This window comes from Rhinopithecus roxellana, chromosome 11, assembly GCF_007565055.1.
Source record: "Rhinopithecus roxellana isolate Shanxi Qingling chromosome 11, ASM756505v1, whole genome shotgun sequence".
NCBI lineage: Eukaryota > Metazoa > Chordata > Mammalia > Primates > Cercopithecidae > Rhinopithecus > Rhinopithecus roxellana.
The window spans coordinates 63,555,148-63,576,171 of record NC_044559.1 but is presented as its reverse complement, the minus strand read 5'-3'; the positions used below and the strand labels follow the sequence as shown (position 1 = coordinate 63,576,171).

Below are 21,024 nucleotides of genomic sequence, written 5' to 3'. Positions count from 1 at the left end.
CTCTATTCAAATTGCCCTCCTACTCAAGAAAATACGGAAATTTTGCTTCACATGATTCCTGTGATGAAAACTAATGGATTAACCCCAAATGGCCAACTTTATGTTGTACTGTGTAGATTTTATATTTTAACATTCAAACGGCTGTGTTTTCTGGTTGATAAAAGTTAGACAAATCCCAAGCAGTATAGAGAAATCCTGTTATGATTTAGTCTTATGCTGTTTAAAATTTTCTAATAATCAATAGTGCAATTCTTCAAAGATATATATGTATGTATATGTGTGGGCACCATTAATCAAACACATCTGACATAGTAATATGAGTGACCAGCTGGTCATGGCTGTAAAATAAAGCCACTCATTCTGGGATTTTTCTCTCATGTCCACAGTCCAGATATACTCATAGTGCCCACAAAAATATTTCTTTATGAGTTTAGTGAGAGCCTAGTAGACAAATACAAAATCATCGAAGCTATTCATTGATGCTTGAGATGAGGGCTTATATCTTTGAGAAATGACAGGATCACCTGGTATCTTAGTCCATTTTCACACTGCTATAAAGACATACCCAAGATTGGGTAATTTATAAAGAAAAGAGGTTTAATTTACTCACAGTTCTGCATGGCTGGGGAGGCCTCAAGAAACTAAACTCATGGCAAAAGGGGAAGAGGCGTGCCTTACATGGCAGCAGGCGCGAGAGAACAAGCAAGAGCAGGGAAAACTGGCTTATAAAACCATCAGATCTCGTGAGAACTCACTCACTTTCATGAGAACAGCATGGGAGAAAACGCCCCCATGATCCAGGCACCTCCCACCTAGCCTTTCTCCGGACATGTGGGGATTATGGAGATTAGAATTCGAGATGAGATTTGGGTAGGGACATAGAACCAAACCATATCACTTGGTCTCTCTACTTCCTGTCAAGTAGGTTAGTGGGCAAAGAGGAGGGCTAGAGAGGCTTCCTTTGAACAATCTCCTTTCTTTTCCAAACTACTTCTTTGACCAGCTGCTGGATAGACTCTTTTGTCAAAGGATGGTCCCTACTTATGTTGCTAATTTGCTCAGTGACAAATTAGTAGACAAAGCTAATGAACCAAAAAACAAAAAACAATAACAACAAAACGAATGTAGTTATAATAATGCTAACATCCAAATTCCTCTTTGTAAAACATAGACCTGTCAACTTTGTCTCCATACTTCAATTCCTACTTCCACTCACATCCCTCAAGAACTTGATTTATAAACAGTGTGCCTACCATAAAATCATCACTCCCTCTATGTATTTATAGACGACTGAAGGAATATCTTTCTTCCTTGCATGCTACCATGGTGTAAGAGTTTTAAAAGTCCGTGCTAGGCAGAGGCAGCCCTTTCTGCCCCTTTCTGTTCTCAGTTTATTAGGAAATGGCCTGAAATTCCAGGATGACGGCAAGCTGGCATCCTCTGTGGAATGTGCAAACCATGCCTGCATCTGCCCATTACCCTAGCTCAGTGTCTCTGGGCATTTCTGCAGTTGTCCTGAAGGCTTGGCGTGTTTATCTCCCACAGGCAGCTGAGCCGCCTCCCGTTTCATGAGCAGAGCAGTGGAATGCAGTGGAAGAGACCCAGGCCTCCGGCCACCCAGATTAGAGAGTTTTGTGCTGAGGTCCCTATATGGTTGTGTTAGACTGAACGACAGGCTCAAGTCTGTCTTTGTTCCTTGTTTGGGAGGCAAGTGGGAGGAGAGCAGGCCAAGGGGCTATATAACCCTTCAGCATTCAGCTTCCCTGAACACCACCCAGTGTGGAGAAGCCCAGACAAGCACTGTCAGGGTAAGTGGTGCCAGCCCAGGGATATGACTTATAGATTCCAGTGGCTCTTTTAATTACCCAGAATAACAAGACATCATCTGCAGGGATTTGGCTGGGTTCATGCACTGATATTTCTGAATGAAGGTTGTTCTACTAAAATGATTGTAGCTTTCGGCTTTAATGATCTAACATTAAAGACAAGGCTAATATGTAGTTTGGTATGATGGAAGGGGTGGAGAAGAATATGAAAATTTTATTAATGCATGTCATCTATAAAACGTTCATACTAAACAAGCAGCCCAGATCTTGCAGCACAACACAGGTGTGCAGGTTAGCTGTGTGCAGTAAGTTATACATTTATTTGTATTTAGGCACTGGAAACTCTGAAATTTGTTTTTGGTTCTGATTTGGTGTAGGGATTTTTTTCACTGGGCTGTATTTTTGGTGCAGCTAAGGTGTCTGGAAGTGGATTTCAGAAGTGAACAGAGAATAGTTGCCAAGTCTTTGTGCCTGAATTTTTGTACTCACTTCTGGGTTTCCCTGGCTCTAACTGGTAGTGTCTTTTGTTGGAAATGTATATCTTTTTTTTGTTGGAAATGTGTATGTGTGACCTTACATGTTCGGATCTGCATCATTGGTCATTTGCAGCAGAGCACAGCAGGTGACCAGCTGAATTTTTCTCTGGAAAGAAAGAGGGAGGGAGCAGAGTCTGCATCTGACAGCTGTGTGTGCCTCCCGGCGGGATATCTGGTTTGCATCTCTCTCAGCTTAAAGCTCCCCTCAGCCTGGTGAGGCAAGTGTGACTGTGGAGCCAGCCCTGCCACCCCAGGCTGAGCTTCACTGCAAATCAAGGCTTGGCAGCTTCAGCCCAGACTGGAGTTTTCATGCTGAGATTTTCCTAGCATTTTGTGATTCATGACTAAATATGGTTTGCGTTTCAAGACCAATGAGCTGGGAACTGTAATCTTCTTTCCCCTCCCATCAACGACTCATTTTTGGCACAAGATGAACTCTAGTCAGTTGGAGCAAACCCCCTGACCTGGGTGCAGTTCCAAAAGCAGACACTCGAGCGTGTTTTACCTAATTAGGAAATGCTTTGCTCCAAACCGAGCTGCTCATTCAGGTTAGAGAAGAGCTCTAAACCACTGAGCGGACTCTTTCCAGGGACACAGTGACTTCTTCAATGACAGTGCTCCTTTTGGACATTATAACATTCTTCCTGGATTTTCTTTTTCTTTTCTTTTTTTTTTTTTTTTGGCCAAGTAAAAAAAATTTGCTGAATTTTGAGATTTACTTTTCTGCATTCTTGCTGATGCTGAGGGTCAGCCTACTTTTTCTGAGTATAGTCAACCCCTCCTCCCAAGCCATCACTGCCAAAAAAACAGTTATTAAAAATATCCCAGCATTCATGGTCACCATACCTTCCCATTTTCAGAGACCATCCTAATTTGAAATGTTTTGTCCTCTTTTCAGCCCTTACTTTTGGTTTGGAAAGTGCACTCAGCACATCCATAGAGTGCCTGCCTATCCCCTGGGGCTGGCTGCTTCTGACAGATGCCCCAGGCTCTTAGGCTTCTTCCCTTTTGTCTCCTTTACAGTTCTCGCCTCTTTTCTAAAGCTTCTTAATCTGCTATGCGGGAAGTCAAATCACAGGAATGTCAAACATAATTCAGCATCTGGAAAGGGAAAAGAAAGGTGGGAAAGGAAAGGGCGAGCCATTCTTAAGTCCCATTTCCATTCTTGCAAGTGGAATCCACACGTTGATTATTTTTATTCTAAGCCTGGAGCAGTGAGGAAAGAAAGCAAAGGTTAGAAACAAAGAGATCTGGATAATGAAAATAATCACACAGTGATAGTAATAATAATGATGATAAAATTAGTATTTATTGAAAACTTAGAGCATCTCTGCTGCTATAAATTATTTTGAACACTTTAAAAATCCAATCTCCATAAGAACTCCATGAGGTATGTCTCGATATCATTACTGTTTTATAGCAAGGAAATTGTGGTTTAGAGATGTTAAATAACTAAAATCACACAGCATCTAAGTGTTGGAGCCTGGACTCAAATCCAGGCAGTCTTGTCACTGTGATCTGAAATCTTCGTTGTCCTAAATATATCGGTTCAAGGCTCTTGGACAAATCACTTCAACTCCTTAAGGCTTGGTTTCCCTGTCAGTTGAATATAATATTACATGCCTTGACTTTAAAATATGTCATCTCAATTGAGTTTTATGTTCTTTGCAAAGAATTATTTTACATGAAGCACTGCTAAGGAAGTTTTAGGCCTTTGGCAAGATGCAGGTTTGATTTTGTGGGAATGTTTTGGCAGAACTCCAACTCTGTAATAGCTATTTTATTTCCCTACTTCTCAGACGTATCCTTAAATAACTGCCTTTTTTATATATGAATTTGGAGGTGCAATCAGTTCACTCATTTAAAAGAAGAAATTTTCTCAATTTGAAATCCTAATTGAGATCGCATTGCCAGGCAGAAAACTCTGGGTGTCCTTCTCTTAACGGGACATTTCAACCTAATCGTGATTAGAAAATTGGAAGAGAGCTTGAAGTGGAAACCAAGGGTGGTTAAAGGGTACCTGACGTCTGGCTGGAGTTCTGCCTCCAATGCCCTGTGTGCCCTTGAGCAATCACTTCCTGATTTCCTTATTTGTGAAAATGAGAGCATTGGATGAAAATGTCCTCTAAAATGCCTTCAATTTCTCAAATTTGTAAGTTGATATGCTGCTGCGGCCCTTCTAATTTTACGAAAGAATCCAAGTATAAAGTGGGTTATTTAAAATTTTGTTTTATTACCAAAGAAATACACATTCAATATAGAAAATTTTTAAAAATGACAGAACCAAGGGAAGATAATTAAAAACACCCACGAAACCCACCACTTCCTCATAACCCCAGTCAACATCTTGCTAAATATGATTAATCTTTTTGCAATGCATAAAAAATACATTTTTAATGAGATGTACAAGGTTACTGTTTCTAACCAATGACTCTTACATAAGAACTACCTTTTGCTTATCCTCTTACTCTACCTTTTTAATGGCAGTATTCTACCATATGATATATAATCCATCAGGCTCACCCTCACTTGTTGGACTTCTAGTTTAACAGTAACTTTTATTAACAGTGGATAATTGCAGCCCCTAAAATTTAAAGCACCTTCTCAGAAAATTTTATTTCAAAGCTTCTCTGAGGGTAAAAGTCCTTATGATTCAAAAAGCGTTCTCCATTAAACACCTGACTATTTTAACATTTCTAAATTTTTACATGCTGCCTCTCCCTCAAAAATCTAACTGTTTGAAAAAATTTCTAAAAGGTAGAGCATATCTAGAAAAATATGCATCTGGGTTGATACAGACAGGACAATCGAGACGCTTGTTTAACGTAAGGTAGGCAACTCTCTGCAAAGATCTGGTCTCAAGAGTCTGGAGTTCCCATTTGTGCTCTGCAGTTTATTTATTCATTCACTGGCTCGGTCCACCTTTAAAGTGCTCACGAGAACACATGAAATGCCGGTCACTACACTAAAGTTGTATAAACATAGAAGTCAGTTTCGGAAGTCAGAGTTTCACCTTACTGAAACCTTACAGTCTAACTAAACTACTTCCAGATATGTGCTATATTAGGTAAGGGTCACGGGAGAGCACTAGGAGAACAGAGGAGGGCCCTCAAACCCAGCCTTGGAGGTGGGAGTTGTCAGGTAAGTGCCACAAATGCCCAGTTACAGCTGAGGTTGCTTCCTCCCTGTTTTCTATAGAATCCTGTGAAGCAGCTCCAGCTATGTGTGAAGAAGAGGACAGCACTGCCTTGGTGTGTGACAATGGCTCTGGGCTCTGTAAGGCCGGCTTTGCTGGGGACGATGCTCCCAGGGCTGTTTTCCCATCCATTGTGGGACGTCCCAGACATCAGGTGAGGAAAATTATGATTGGAAAATAACAGGGCACAGAGTAGGTTCCTCTGTGTCCATGTTTATCCACAGATTGTCTATCTCTTTCTGCCCAGAAGTTATGTATCCTTGTTAAAAATATACCTCTCATGATTAAGGTCCAGGAGTAAATGCCAATTTCACATACAACATAGACAGATTATCTGATGGGTGTCTATCAGATACAAAGTCTGCCCCTTTTTCATGTGTCCTTTTTGTCTAAACATAGTCATCATCATCATCAAAATCATTTCCTCACCATCAGAAATGCTTATACATTATCCTGATGTATACCAAAGCTACTGTTTGGAAAGAAACTACAATAAAAGTCCAGGTCACTTAACCATACAGAGCTGATGTTAGATGAAGGCAAGCATTGATACCAAATGCAATTTTACATAATATTAGCTGTCAACAAAATATATTTAGACAGCCACATGGTAATTCTACATATTATGTGTAAACAAAGTATTGGTGGCATCACATGGTAAAAACTCAGTAATTTCATCTCAGAAAATCTCCTTCACATCAGAAATGTATTTTGTACATTGGGGCTATCTGATTGATGTTTATGCCTCTCTGCTTGGGATATACTCACGAGAATAAATAATAGAAACCTCTCCCAATTAATGCAGTCTGTCTGAATTCGTTGATCTTTATGCAGTGGAGATATTCTGTACAAGTCGCTATTTTACGGGTCCGTAGTAGCCATGGCTGTTTTGTAGTTCTGAAATAGTCACTCCAGTGCAATTTAAAATCTAGTAACAGTAATTTTTTAAGAGCTTCCCTATAATGATTTTTTAAAAAATGCAGCTGACTAATTTAGGCAAATGTCTTCACAGTTGATTGGTATGAACTTATCCATTAGAAATCAAGCCTCAAGTGGTTATTTGTAGATGCAGTGCTTTTGCTTATAATAGTTAGAAAATAATACTCATATTCTTTTGGGTAGGTGATGACTTTAAAAGTACAGTTTAAAGGATTTATAAGACACAAAATGCCATTTAACAAATATGTAAAATTGTAATCCTTCTCTCAACAAATAATTATTGAGTGTCACAAATGTGCCATGCAATTTGCTATAGTGATGGACAAGACAGACATGGTCTCTGCCCTAAAAAAGCTCATCAAGGAACATAGGAGATAAAAATACAAGGTAAAGTTGACTTTCCCCCAACATCTCCTTTTATTTGGAGGCAATTCTGGTCTTTTTCCAATCAACTACAGAATGTTGCTTAAGAGCATAGTGGCAATGAGACTCAATATGTTTATTGTTGCTGATAATCAGAAGAGGAACTTTCCATCTCAATGATTTAACCTTTGGGGCTTGACTGTAATTAATTCACAAGTTTTGGGAGATGCTGACTCATAATGTGTTGAACCTTTTTAGGGGGTGATGGTGGGAATGGGACAAAAAGACAGCTACGTGGGTGACGAAGCACAGAGCAAAAGAGGAATCCTGACCCTGAAGTACCCGATAGAACACGGCATCATTACCAACTGGGACGACATGGAAAAGGTATGAGAGGTTTGCTGCAGCTTGGGCCCTCAGATACATAATCCCTGTGTTCCCTGATACAGAACACCACGCTACTGCTGGGGAAATAACTGGCTTACATTGTTCAACTTTACTTTTACTTGTTAGTGTTCATTCTGGGTTATTATCCATTGAAAAAAAAAAATCTTGAAATGTTTCTTTAAAAAAATTCCCTTGCCAGGCACAGTTGCTCACACCTGTAATCCCAATACTTTGGGAAGCCAAGGTGGGAGGATCGTTTGGCCCAGGAGTTTGAGACCAGGCTGGGTAACATAGTGAGATTCTATCTCTACAAAAAATAAATGAAATTAGCCAGGCATGGTGGCACACACCTCAGTCCCAGCTGCTTGAGAGATTGAAGTGGGAGGATCACTTGAGCCTGGGAGATGGAGGCTGCAGTGGGCCAAGATCCTACTCCAGCCTAGATGAGGGAGTGAGACCCTATCTCAAAAAAAAAGAAGAAAAAAATCCTGCAGGGCACAATGACTCACACCTGTAATCCCAACACTTTGGATCGCTTGAGGCCAGGAGTTCGAGACCAGCCTGGATAACATAGCAAAAGCCTGTCTCTACTAAGAAAAAAAAATGTTTAATTAACAGTGTGTGGTGGCATGCAACTGTAGTCCCAGCTACTCAGGAGGCTGAGGTAGTAGGATCATTCAGGCCCAGGAGATAGAAGCTGCAGTGAGTTGATCATACCACTGCACTCCAGCCTGGGCAACAGAGCAAGACTCTGTCTCTAAAGAAAAGAGATGTCCTTGCCTATTACGGTTTATTAACTAATTCGTGGATGACAGTTCTGTAGATGAGAAGAGTAGCTCTTTGCCACTGCAGGGAATTAATCATCTGTTGCTCATGTCAACTTGGTTGCCCTCCTAGGACAAGCAGTGCATGAGCAACAGCTCAGAGAATAACCCTCCTTTCATTCTCATCACGGGCTGTATGGCTATCCCTCTCAGTGCAATACAGGTAAAGAAGGCTTGAAATGCTTGAAATGCTGGACCTTAAACAGCCCATTCTTGAAAGGTGTTCATTAACTCACTCTAAATATCTAAATTAAAAATGTTTTTGTTTTCACTATAGTAAACAGGACTGTAACATTGCAGATTTGTTACATTTCTGAATGTCTCTCTACACACTGAAGCACAATAGCCACTGAAAAAAGCTATATGACAAATATTTTAAAAATTATTTCTCTGTGTTGCATTACATGAGGCCTTATCTCCCAGACATTTATAGAAGAGCTAATGAGAAGAAGAACTAAATTCTAAGATTTTGATGTTTGGTCATTAAACACTACAGACACCAGTGATCAGAGGAAAAACAGAAGAAATAATGAGAAAGTGACATAAAAATTTTAAATGCAGCAAGATATATCAGAATCACAACATCTGGACTTTTATTTATCTATTAGCTCACCACTACTACTATTACTACTACTACTACACACACACAATTTGTCACTTAAAAAAAATACATAATCTTGTCAGAATTTATCAGCAGTAATGCTCCAAGCTCTATCTTTCTACAAAAATTTCCTATCAATAGGTTTGCTTAATTGAGGATTCTAGATTTGGTAAGATTGCAGTTTGCACAGAGAAAAAGGTATCAATATCAATAGGAAAATATTATTTTAGAATTTCTCCATGGAGTGGACAACATCTTAGAATGTATCCTCCTAGAGAGAGACTATTAGAACAAAAAACTTTCCTTAGTTCTAAAATTTAAATTCAAAGTATCTTCTGGTGGGCGTGAAGAGAAAGTGAGAGAGAAGAAGGGTTGCTTGTTGAGACTGGCAGGATTTTTTGAGCAGTCTGCTGCTTTCAATCCACTAAAGAAACAAAACTTTGAGAAGTTTCATTTCCTTTCCATAAACCACAAATCCAAAACAAAAGAAAGTGGAATAAGATAGTCTTTAAAGCTAATTTTGCTTTTGCTAATTTATAAGCTTTCATCAGCAGTTCTTGTTTTGCTCTGTTTTGATTTTGGGTGAATCTCATATTCCTAGCTCTGGTAGAGAATTTTCATGCTTTTAAAGATTAATTAATTTAGTCCTTTTTGCAATGGTTTGTTCTTTTTGGCATCTAGGAATTAAAGAAAGTGCTCAACCATAAAGCAAATGTAGTTATGTCCAAAGTGCCTTCACATAGACGCACTATACATAGGTATGGGCCTTTTGGAAACAGCTGAAGGCCAAAAGTCTCACTGTGAGTGGAAGATCCAGAGTGTGCTGATAGAGGAAGCTTTTCTCATCCCTCGAGAGCAAAAAGGGTGATGGAGGCAAGAGTCAGGGAGCCCTGTTCTCTTCTTCATGTGCATTGCAAAGGGCAACTTCTCTAGAAGCATTAAAAGTGTCAATTAAATTTCCAAGTAAGCGTCATTTATTCATATACACATTCATTTGTCTTTTTATTTACAAAATTAAGTCATTTTCCCATGAACATTAAAATGGAAAGAGAGAACAAAGAAAATAGAGTTGAATGATAATAACATTGATTCTGGGCCAGACACTGGGCTGAACAATAACTTGAGAGTTACCTTATTTATTTGCACAAAGACCCAATGAAGTACACACTAATTATTTTCATCTCCCTATTACCAATCATGAGACTGAAGCTGAGAAGGGTTAAAAACTTGCCTAAACTCACACAGCCAAGAAGTGTCCGAGCTGGGCTTTGAACCCAAGGTTTGATCAAGGGTTGTGCCCTTAACCAGTATACCATCCTGCCTCACAGATCTGGGTTAGGGATTCTGCTCAGTCACTTACTAGACGTGAATCCTTTGGGAAGGTACTCACACACTTTGACCTTCAGTCACTGCATCTATAAAACCATGGACACATGATGTGCATTTGTAGCATTTCCTTTGGTCTTGGTGTCAGGTAGCTTCTGGTCCTTTTTTGGGAAATGTAGGGCCTCATGACAGCACATCATTATGTTTCTTCTCTGTCCCCCAATTCACTAGATCTGGCACCACTCTTTCTACAACGAGCTTCGTGTTGCCCCTGAAGAGCATCCCACCCTGCTCACGGAGGCGCCCCTAAACCCCAAGGCCAATCGGGAAAAAATGACCCAGGTAAGTATGCTACCCCAGCACACAACACTTTGGGGTCTGGGGAAAGTTCTGTTAGAAGGAGGCTATGCAGGACAGCAGAGAGAAGGCCGGAGCTGGGAGTCCACCAACAGACTGACAACCTTCAATGAACTCAGGGATCCCAAAAGACAGGAACAGCTTGATGGTACTTGCATCCTTCCTGCAGGGACCAGCCCTTTGCCTCCAAAAGCAATAGGAAATTTAAAAGATTTCATTGAGAAGGGGCCACGTTTAAGTTAAAATGTCTAAGGAGAAGTCACTTCAAAATGCAGCATCACATACATTAGGAATTTGGATTCTAGAGTCAGACATATCTAGGTTTGAAAACTGGATCTGCCACTTATCAGTTATGTAACCTTAAAGAATCCCATTAATTTCTCAGAGCCTTAGTTTCCTTGTCTATAAGTTGGGAGTAATATTAATACTATTATTTTTCAAAAGGATTGATGTGAACATTAACAAGGTGAAATGACAGATGTGTATCATGGTTCCTAATAAACATCCAACAAATAATAGTTATTATTGTCATTATTATTACTTGTTTGAAGCTAAAGACCTTATGATAGAATCCCATCCAGTCCACCAGACAGAGGAGTTTTCTAGTTTGGATGAGCTATTAAATAACAACATTATGGTCAAGTACTAGGCTCAGCATTTTATATTCATTGTCTCTTTAAGTTCTAGCAATGTGAAGCAGGAACTATGATTATATTGTTTATATAAATGAAGAAATTGAGGCTCAGATACATTAAATGATTCTCCCAGGGTCACATAGCCAGAACTGGCAGAGCCTGGGATTGATCCATGATCTTCCAGCATTGGAGAGTCATAAATGTAAATAACTGCAAGGCCTTTTCCTCAGAAGAGCTCCTGGTGCTTGCACCAACCCACTAGCACTTATTCTCCACAGGGAAACATCTGTAGGCCTGAGAATCACTACATGTTGCAAGAGATGTTGCTTCTGATGAATTATTGTTCCTGTCAATGGTGTGAAGGCCAAAAAAAAAAAAAATGGTTGGAAATTATGGCTTACTAGGGAAAGATGTCAGACAGTCTGGTTAAAAGAGTAGGAAGGGTCTTATAGATGGAGAAATGAAGACCCACGGACATCTCCTGATGCACAAACTTCTTACAAGTGACCTGGAGGGGCTTGGTTCTAATCTTGTCCCTGGACTGCACCAACTGGGGCACTGACATTCTATGTGGTCCTCTCTATTACCCGTGGGCAGGTCCTGTCTTCCAGGAATCAGGGCTTCTCCCACTGCAGCCAGAATGGCCTCAGATTCTAGGGTTAGCATTGACCCAGCAACTACATAAAAAAGTGGAATCGATTAAATGGAACCTCAGGCAAATCACAGAAATGGGGCTAATCCTAGCCAGCCTGAGTTTCAGATTTAAAAGTTTTCTTTCTTTATACCAGAGAAATCAAAACCTAAATGTTGTCTTCTCTTTTTCTTCTGGCTTTGACATAGTTAAGCCCTTGACTGTCTGCACTGGAAAAACTGGAGATCTCATTTAGTCCAAACTCCTCCTCTGTTTATAGTTAAGAGACCTGGAATGAAGCCACTAGTAGTCAACTATTAGTTTGGTGACTATTAGTCAAAGCCAGGACCAGAGACAGAAGCTAGACTTTCCTTTCCCCTGGCCAAGCCTTGTGTGCACACTGCTTCTTCCCCTCCCCACCCTGTCAGGCCACTGATGTCATGGCTCCCCATTCACACTTTCATTTCTCCTCTTTATGTGATCAGGGCTGTTCTGATCCTCCTTACTTTGGCCTCCTCTGCCCAGAACAGGTCAGGCCCCTCTACATCCATCAACCAGGTGTGCTCTCCTGACCATTCTTTGTCAGATGGGCACCTTTACTAACAGCTCTTTGGATTGCTTTGCAGATTATGTTTGAGACTTTCAATGTCCCAGCAATGTATGTGGCTATCCAGGCGGTGCTGTCCCTCTACGCCTCTGGACGCACAACTGGTAGGTGACTGGGAAGGGCAGGAAGCTGGTCGGAGCGCACCACCAGAGATGGGGCTGAATGGTCATTAACACATGGGGGTGATGGACTGGGGCTGAGTTAGAATGAACACAGCTGAACCCAGCCCTAAAACATCTTCTCGTGTTCAAAATAAGCCCTCGACCTCATATTTCTAGCAGAACTTTTTTCTACTATTTTCCTCTTCCTGTTCTTCCCTTTTTTTCATCTTCCCCAAGCCCTGTCCCACCTCACCTCTCCTATCACATGCCCTCTTTTCTCTTCTTAAATAAGAAGCTCGGAAATTCCCTCTCCCCAAGGCTTCCCTCTACTTGGCCAGCAAGTAACCACATGCCAGCTGCCATGGTGACTTCTATCATGCCCAACTGTCTCCCAGGCATCGTGCTGGACTCTGGAGATGGTGTCACCCACAATGTCCCCATCTATGAAGGCTATGCCTTGCCCCATGCCATCATGCGTCTGGATCTGGCTGGCCGAGATCTCACTGACTACCTCATGAAGATCCTGACTGAGCGTGGCTATTCCTTCGTTACTACCGGTGAGGCCTGTGGGAGATAAGGGGCAGAGGGGATTAGTGTGTTGCTCAGCAACTTCCAGGACAATCCTCACTATCCAAGGAGATGATAGGATGAAGATTTGCAAATGGCAAGGCCTGGCTCTAATGCATAGAGCAAAGCACATCTTTCTTCACTATGTGAAGTTGCAAAATGATTACACTATTTCCTTGAGGAGAACAGTTATAGATACCCAGTGTTATGCATTAGTCAGTGTTGCATACTTGATCTTTTTTTAATCCCCTCCATTAGCAAACAGATGAAGATTGTGCAGAGACTGAAGATGGCATGGTGTGGTGATTGGCAGGAGACACTGTAATAGGACTTGAGTCCCAACTCTGCTACTCAGTAGCTCTGTGAGCTTGAACAAGTTAACCAACCACAGTCTCTTTATTTGTAAAATGCAGATAATAATAGATCCTATATCACATGATTGTTATGAGTATTAAATGGAATTATGCATGTGGAATACTTGATATAGAGTAAGTATTCAATAATTGTTAGCTATTAACATGTATCACTGTTAATAGCTAACACAGTGACACATATGTATTCAGATTCTAAGCTGGTGCACCCAGTCCTCCCTCACAAGAGGAAAGTGTCAGCATTGCCAGAAACATGGTATGTCCTCAGTGCTGGTGGCTCCAGCTACCTGCCCTCCCCTTAGCAATTTGGTATTGTCCAAACATTTAGGTTTCTGAATGTGCCTGGGGCTTGCTTTGTGCTCCAAATTTGAGGCTTGAAACTTGAACTCTGCCACTGTTAAAGTCTCCACTTGCAATATGAAGTTGAATAATTGCATTCCTTCTCTGCTCCCTACAAAGAATCTCAAGATGCCTCAAAAAGGTTCCTAGAGCCTCAGATATAATTAATAGCCTATAACTTGAGAGAGCAGAAGTCTGAAAGGTCTCTGCCTGCCCACTTCTTCCATATCTCGTACAGTATGCACTGCTGAAAACTTCTGGACTAGGCCTGGTCCTGAGACAGCACCACCTCTTTCCTGGAGGGTGAGAAATGTGCCAAAGGGTTGAGGTGCTATTTACTGGCCCAAGCAACATGATCTCAGACTTTTAGAAAATTCTGGGGCCCCTGAGGAGCTGATTCAGCCTAAGACTTCCTGGTTAACTGAAAATACAATATAACAAACTTTCTGTTATAAAATAATTATAACAGAGAATAGTCATCCTGCAAAAAAAAAAAAAAAAAAAAAAAAAAAAAAGTTATGGTACAAAAGGATCCCCTACTGTGTGCCTTTCTCTAGCTAGCTCATTTTATTCTTGTTATGCATTTCCCAGACAATGCATACTGAGGGCCTACTATGCATGAGACACTGTGCTAGGAACAGAGGTGATTCCCTGGTGGCCCTACTACGTCATTATCATCATGGATTTTGGATTGCAGAATACTGAACTGACACATTTTTTGAAGGCATATGTCTTGAGGGAGAGACTGAAGTAGGGCAGGTAGATCTTTACCACCTGTGCAGACCCTAATGTTTGCCACAATGTTTGTATCTGGTTGACAGCTGAGCGTGAGATTGTCCGGGACATCAAGGAGAAACTGTGTTACGTGGCTCTGGACTTTGAAAATGAGATGGCCACTGCCGCATCCTCCTCCTCCCTTGAGAAGAGTTATGAGCTGCCTGATGGGCAAGTGATCACCATCGGAAATGAACGCTTCCGCTGCCCAGAGACCCTGTTCCAGCCATCCTTCATCGGTAGGCAACAAACGCCCTTTTCCTGGGAAGGGGAGTCATTGTCTTCTCCCTGTATCAAGCCAGCCTCCAGAACATGGAGACAAGTGACGGTTGCCCCAAGACCAAAAGCATTTCTAAACCAGAAAAAGGGAAAGTGCCACATTTTCAAGGTGAGAAGACATAATGAGGCCAGGAAAGAAGTTTTCTTTCTAAGAAAACAATACCTATGTTACAGTTAAGCCCAAAGCATTCTTGGTGTATGATGAAAGAATTCAATAATGCCTATGCTTTGGAGACAGTGGAAAGGGTAGGGAGGGTGTGCTGAATGCTGAGAATTTGGGAATGCTGGGGGAGAGAAAAATAGAAGAGTACTCAAAGTGAGTCTGTTCCTACATCCACATTGTCTTGGAGAGACAGGTTTGCATAGTTGTTTACACAGGCAGGCTCTGAGAGGGGTGGGCCTGGGTTTCAGTCTTGATCTTGGGAAAGTCACTTAACCTTCCCAACTTGTCTCCTCATATATAAAGTGTAGACTGTAATATTACTTATGTCCTAGAATGGCTGTGAGAATTACATGAGATAGATAAAGAACATTTAGCCCACTGCCTGGCAAAAGCAAGCATTCAATAATTAACAGATATCACTAGTAATTAATAATCAGGTAGTGCTATTGTTAACGTTATCATTACATCACAGCACTGCAGAAAATGAAGGGGCACCTAGAGGTTTTTTCGAAACACCTACATCAGAAATTAACAAAAGTCCAGACCCGCCCCCAAAAAACATTTTAGCAAGATTGGAAAAAATGATCCTTTGTCTGAACAGGATAGAAAATCTTCCTGATAATCCAGCCCCATTAGCTTTGGGGGCTGGGGCAGATGCAAGGTAGCTGTCAAATGGAGACCTGGGAGAGCTCTGAACAGTGGTTGCGACATTGGCTCAGCATGGAAGCTTTACAGGGAATCAGAAGGCTTTACCCCTTATTTAAACCACATGGAGTGAGTAGTGAGTCTGTTGAAAAATCAGTGATACCTATTGTAACCTGCACCTCAGGATGCTGCAGCAGGCCTTCCTCATCAGAAGGGAGTCAGGAAGACATAGAGCATAACAAGACCCTTTGGTCTCTCAGACAGGTGGTTCCTAGATTATTATGTTATCCCAGCCTCAGTCCACTGCAAGATCATCCAGATGCTCAAGTCTGGTCTTCCACGTCTAGCCTGGGTTTTACCCTCCACCTAAGGACCATGGCCTGTGTCTCTTTTCCAGGGATGGAGTCTGCAGGCATCCATGAAACCACTTACAACAGCATCATGAAATGTGATATTGACATCAGGAAGGACCTCTACGCTAACAATGTCCTATCAGGAGGCACCACTATGTACCCTGGCATTGCCGACCGAATGCAGAAGGAGATCACGGCCCTAGCGCCCAGCACCATGAAGATCAAGGTACTGTTCAGTGACAGACCCAGTGGCAATGCCGCCAGCAGGGTCAGCCCTATAACCACAGACGAGAACTCTTCAGACTGTATTTTGGTGACACACAATTGTGGGTTTTAGGGGTAGGTAGTGGACACAAATCCCATATTTTACAGGATGTAAGTCAATCCAGTTCATAAGAAAAATTGAGTGACTTTATATAAAATTTGATCTCTATCCTTGTTTATCAGCTACTTTCAGCAGCTGCAATCAAGATCAGCAGAGCTCCCCACATGTTCATATCTCTTTAAAATATGCATTTTGTTTACTCGACATAAAAAATAGTGCATCGTGCATGTAACACATTTTTTAAAAATACAGATGACCTAGACTTATTTCTGAAGAACTTGAAACACTGTAGATTCAGGAGCGTTATACTCTTCTTCCATTACTAACCTCAATCCTGTGGCCAGGAATTCGAATTTTATCTTCATTCCTCTGTCTAGCACATCTTTTGATACAGGCGCTCAGAAGCACTGAATGACTCCAGGATGACCAAGCTCAGTCCCTGAGCCACCCAGGACCCCTGTTTGTGGTGTGAATGTTGAGCCCTAGTGAAGGGAACTCAGGGATTAAATGGAGATAATTCTTTGGAGGCAAACTTAACCTGTGGCTGGTCACTTCTCAAAGGCTATTATCACTCTCTGAAGTAAGAAGGCCACACTTGGGACCTTTTGACTCATGATGTCACAGGAAGCAGAGGGGCAATTCTAGTGCAGTTCACACACGTGGGTATTTAAACAAATTCTCTCCTCTTTGCACTCCCTTCTGTTTTTTAGAAGGAGTATGCAGTTAACATACTCCTTCTAAGTATGCTAGACTGAAACACGCACACTTTCTCTCTCCATGACAGGCTCTGACTAGTCCTGCCCTAAAACACTTCAGCGTGAGAGAAGAGAGACTGTTTTCCAACAGGGTTTGTGTTTCTTGGATGCCGTTCTGATCAGCTCTTACCTCTCTCTTGTTTTCACAGCAGAGGGAGGAGAATGAAGCCAGCAGCTGGGCTCACTACAGAGTTAATCTGGTTGAGGGTCAATAACAGAAAGAGGCTATTGCTAGAGTTGGGCAGTTCCTAGTTCTCTAAACTTAGTTTCTTGAATAGAAATGAATGTGAAACTCTGGGCCCCAATGTAGTGAGATAGTACAGAGCACCAGGAAAAACCTGGGACAATAAGATGATAACATCTGGTGAAAATGGAACTGGATGAGGGACCTATGGGAACTCCCATAGAATTTGTCATAGGCTGTTCTTGCATTCCTATAAAGAAATACCTGAGACTTGGGTAATTTGTAAAGAAAAGAGGTTTAATTGGCTCAAAGTTCAGCAGGCTGTACAGGAAACATAGCTCTAGCATCAGCTTCTGGGGAGGCCTCAGTCTCAGAAAGCTTCGAATCATGGTGGAAGGCAAAGCAGGGGCAGACACCTCACACGGCAAAAGCAGGGGCAACAGAGAGGGCAGGGGTTGGGGGAGGGTACCACACACTTTGAAATGACCAGATCTCTCATGTGAACTCAGAAGAAGAGCTCACTTATCACTAAGGAGATGGCCTAAGCCATTCATGAGAGATCCACCCCTGTGATCCAAACACCTCCCACCAGACCTCACCTCCAACACTGGGGATTACATCTCAACATGAGATTTGAAGGAGACATCCAAACTATATTAAATTCTTTACAACTTTTCTGAAAATCTAAAATTATTTCAAAATAAAAAGGTTATTTTAAAAACCAAAACAAAACAAAAAACCACCTGGGAGAACCCAGGTTTGAATATTAGATCTGACACTGATATAACCAGTGTTATTTGGGTCAGTTACTTAAACTGTCTCAGCCTCTGTTTCCTCATATGTAATATGGGAGTAATTAAAGACTTATTCTTCAAGAAGTTTATGAGAATCAAATGAGATAATACATGTAAAATGCTTAGCATAGTGTCTGGCATATAATTACGTGCTCAGTAAATATCAGTACCTTGTATTAAGAGGTACATGCTCAAGCAGAGCTCAGAAGATAAAGATTAAACTGGCTAACCAGTTTTCACTGTTCTCTGTGCCTAAACCATTCATTGATTTAAGAAACATGAGCATGCCTTGCATGTTAGGCCTGTGCACTGGGAAAGGCCAACCAGTGCAGCTTAAGAGGCACCTATTGCAAGGGAATGTCCCCAGCAGGGGACCCTGAATCCCCCACCGTTAAACAGAGCATCTGGGTGAAAAGTGGTAGTTCGCTTCATCACGCGAAAAACATTTGTATAGTAAGTCCTAGCACAATTACAACTTCTCCTTTAAATAGCCTAGAGTTTGTTTCTACATAAAGTGTTTCGTGTTGAATTCTGAGGCAGAGTTCATGGAAATCAGAGGCATTGCCAGGGTTCTTAAGTGGGGGCCATGGCTGGATTTGGAGCCAACTCTCAGTTTGCTCAATAATGTGGTCGAGGAGTTACACATGAGAAAAACCAATGTGCTTACTGAAGAATTTCTAAATCCGTGGCTCCCTCTGGCGGTCCTGCCAAGAACATGACACAATTAGGACACAATTGGCATCTAACAGACAAGCCTGTGTCCCTGCTGAACAGGAAACTACGCCATGGTAGAACACCCAGGCTCTGTCCTACCGCACTAACGACTGCACTTATGATGACATTAATGACCCTTCTTTTTCATCTTGACTGACAGATCATTGCCCCTCCAGAGCGCAAATACTCTGTCTGGATCGGTGGCTCCATCCTGGCCTCTCTGTCCACCTTCCAGCAGATGTGGATCAGCAAACAGGAATACGATGAAGCCGGGCCTTCCATTGTCCACCGCAAATGCTTCTAAAACACTTTCCTGTTCCTCTCTGTCTCTAGCACACAACTGTGAATGTTCTGTGGAAATATGCCTTCAGTTCTTTTCCAAATCATTCCTAGCCAAAGCTCTGACTTGTTACCTATGTGTTTTTTAATAAATCTGAAATAGGCTACTGGTAACTTCTAGCGTTGGCCTCGGATCAATACCCGACTGAGATCATGTTAGGTTGACCTCACCCGTTACAGGATGGCTCCCTCTAGTGGTCCAGCTGAGCACATGACAATTAGGATGGATATGTTTCTCAAGCAAAGGGTAGAATCACATTACCTAAAGCGGGGAGATGCATTTCGATTCTGTAAAAAGGAATAATTTGAGAATACATTGGATATTTTAAAAAACAACATGGATTAAAGTGTATCAATGGGATAATCTACAGTACCTCATTACTTGCAAAGTGATTATATTACTTTACACTCATAACCCCAGTACTGGTAACCTGATGGGTGAAAACAATTACACACACGCACATGTATATATATACATAAACACACACATATATGTGTGTGTGTGTGCGTGTATAAATACTATATATATTAGAGATAAGGTCTCACTCTGTCACTGGAGTGCAATGGTGTAATCATAGCTCATTGCAGCCTTGAACTTCTGGGCTCAAGCAATTCTCTCCTCTTGGCCTCCCAAAATGCTGGAATTATAGGCATGAGCCGCTGTGCCTATATATCTTAAAAGTCATATCTTGTATATTAAAAATCACACACACATATACATTTCCCATATGTATACACATGTATGTGTGTGACTTTTAATATACAAGATATGACTTTTAATGCATACACTATGTATTAAACTTATATATACACACACACATATATATGTACATATAGAAAAAGGTCTGACTTCTATGTTCATTGAGGGAAACATGGATTTTTTTAAAAAAACTTTGAGAAACACTGCCTTAAAATCTCACTACACATCTGGACCATCTGTTTCCCTTCTCCTGATCTGTCTTTGAAAAGGATACTATGGATATATTCATGCCAGAAGGAATGAGAGAGAACAATACTTTCCAAGGACTATTAGCATCAATCACCAGGTGAAGGGTTTTACACATAGCATCTCTCAGCTGTTCTTCACAACTATCTGGGGAAGTATTACTATCAGCTCACTTTATAGATGAGGAGACAGGACTGCTCTAGAAACGCAACGGGATAGGAGAGCTACCAACTTCAGCTGTTCCTTTGCCCATTTGGCCTGAGGTACAAGGATATAAAAAAATACTGACCCTGCCATTCAGGGTCTTAGCCTCAGAGCACTCCTTGCCCAGGATGTTCACCACCCTCAGTTGCTCCCAAGCTGGGAGCTGCTTGCCCTCCAGTGCATATAGTGTGTGTCAGCAGCCACTGGTTGTCCTGTAAAGGTGGCTCTGTCCGTGGCAGCACCTCACTGCAGAGACCTCCAGGCCCAGGATTGAGTGTCTGTTTGGTCCAGAAAACCCGAACTTCCCTAGTCTTCTCTGGCCCTGTAACTTGCAGATAATTAGGATTACTACTACAAATAATAAGAGCTAGGATGTACTGGTGCCCGCCATGACCACAGCTTGTATCAAGCTCTTTATATTAGGATCTTATTTTCTCCTACAACAGCCCTATGATTTTGGTCTGTCTTTAAAAAAAAAAGTAGAGATGGGGTCTTGCCATGTTGCCCAGGCTGGTCTTGAACTCCTAGGCTCAAACGATCCTCCTGCTTTGGCCTCCTAAAGTGCTGGGATTACATGCGTGAGGCACGGCACCTGAACATTACTGCCTTTTTACAGAAGAGTAACTAAGGCTAGCAGCAGCCTAATGTCATGCTGCTGGCAAAGATATCAGCTTGCTCCTTCTTGTGCTTGATTTCCAACTCATATTTTTAGCCATGAGGCCAGCATTTCCCAAAGAATAGGCTATACGGACCAACCTCATTGGAAGCTCATTTTAAATGGGGAGAGTCCTGGGTCACATCTAACACCCGCTGAGCTAGAATCTCTGGAGCTGAGGCTGGAAACTGGAACTTCAATCAGATATCCCTGGTGATTCTTATGCACATCAAAATTTAAGAACTACTGGAATATGATAGAGGGAAATCTTTCAGCTGCAAATTCATG

The 21,024-nt window shown here is 41.6% G+C and overlaps 1 protein-coding gene across 1 annotated transcript; it reads left to right on the top strand.

The window, feature by feature from the left end:
* Positions 1-1,528: 1,528 nt before the first annotated feature.
* On the top strand, positions 1,529-19,045 carry ACTA2 (actin alpha 2, smooth muscle). The gene is made up of 9 exons (XM_010379608.2): positions 1,529-1,808; positions 5,561-5,712; positions 7,119-7,247; positions 10,230-10,340; positions 12,248-12,332; positions 12,725-12,886; positions 14,428-14,619; positions 15,865-16,046; positions 18,753-19,045. The coding sequence occupies exons 2-9, from the start codon at positions 5,584-5,586 to the stop codon at positions 18,894-18,896; spliced, it is 1,134 nt and encodes a 377-aa protein (XP_010377910.1). The 5' UTR covers positions 1,529-1,808; positions 5,561-5,583; the 3' UTR covers positions 18,897-19,045.
* Positions 19,046-21,024: the final 1,979 nt, after the last annotated feature.

What these genes read in the sequence shown, in the direction of transcription:
- ACTA2 (XM_010379608.2), top strand. Translation starts at nt 5,584, where the DNA reads ATGTGTGAAGAAGAGGACAGCACTGCCTTGGTGTGTGACAATGGCTCT. An exon ending in ATCGGGAAAAAATGACCCAG is followed by an intron (nt 10,341 to 12,247) that starts GTAAGTATGCTA and finishes ATTGCTTTGCAG; the next exon opens with ATTATGTTTGAGACTTTCAA. An exon ending in CTATTCCTTCGTTACTACCG is followed by an intron (nt 12,887 to 14,427) that starts GTGAGGCCTGTG and finishes TCTGGTTGACAG; the next exon opens with CTGAGCGTGAGATTGTCCGG.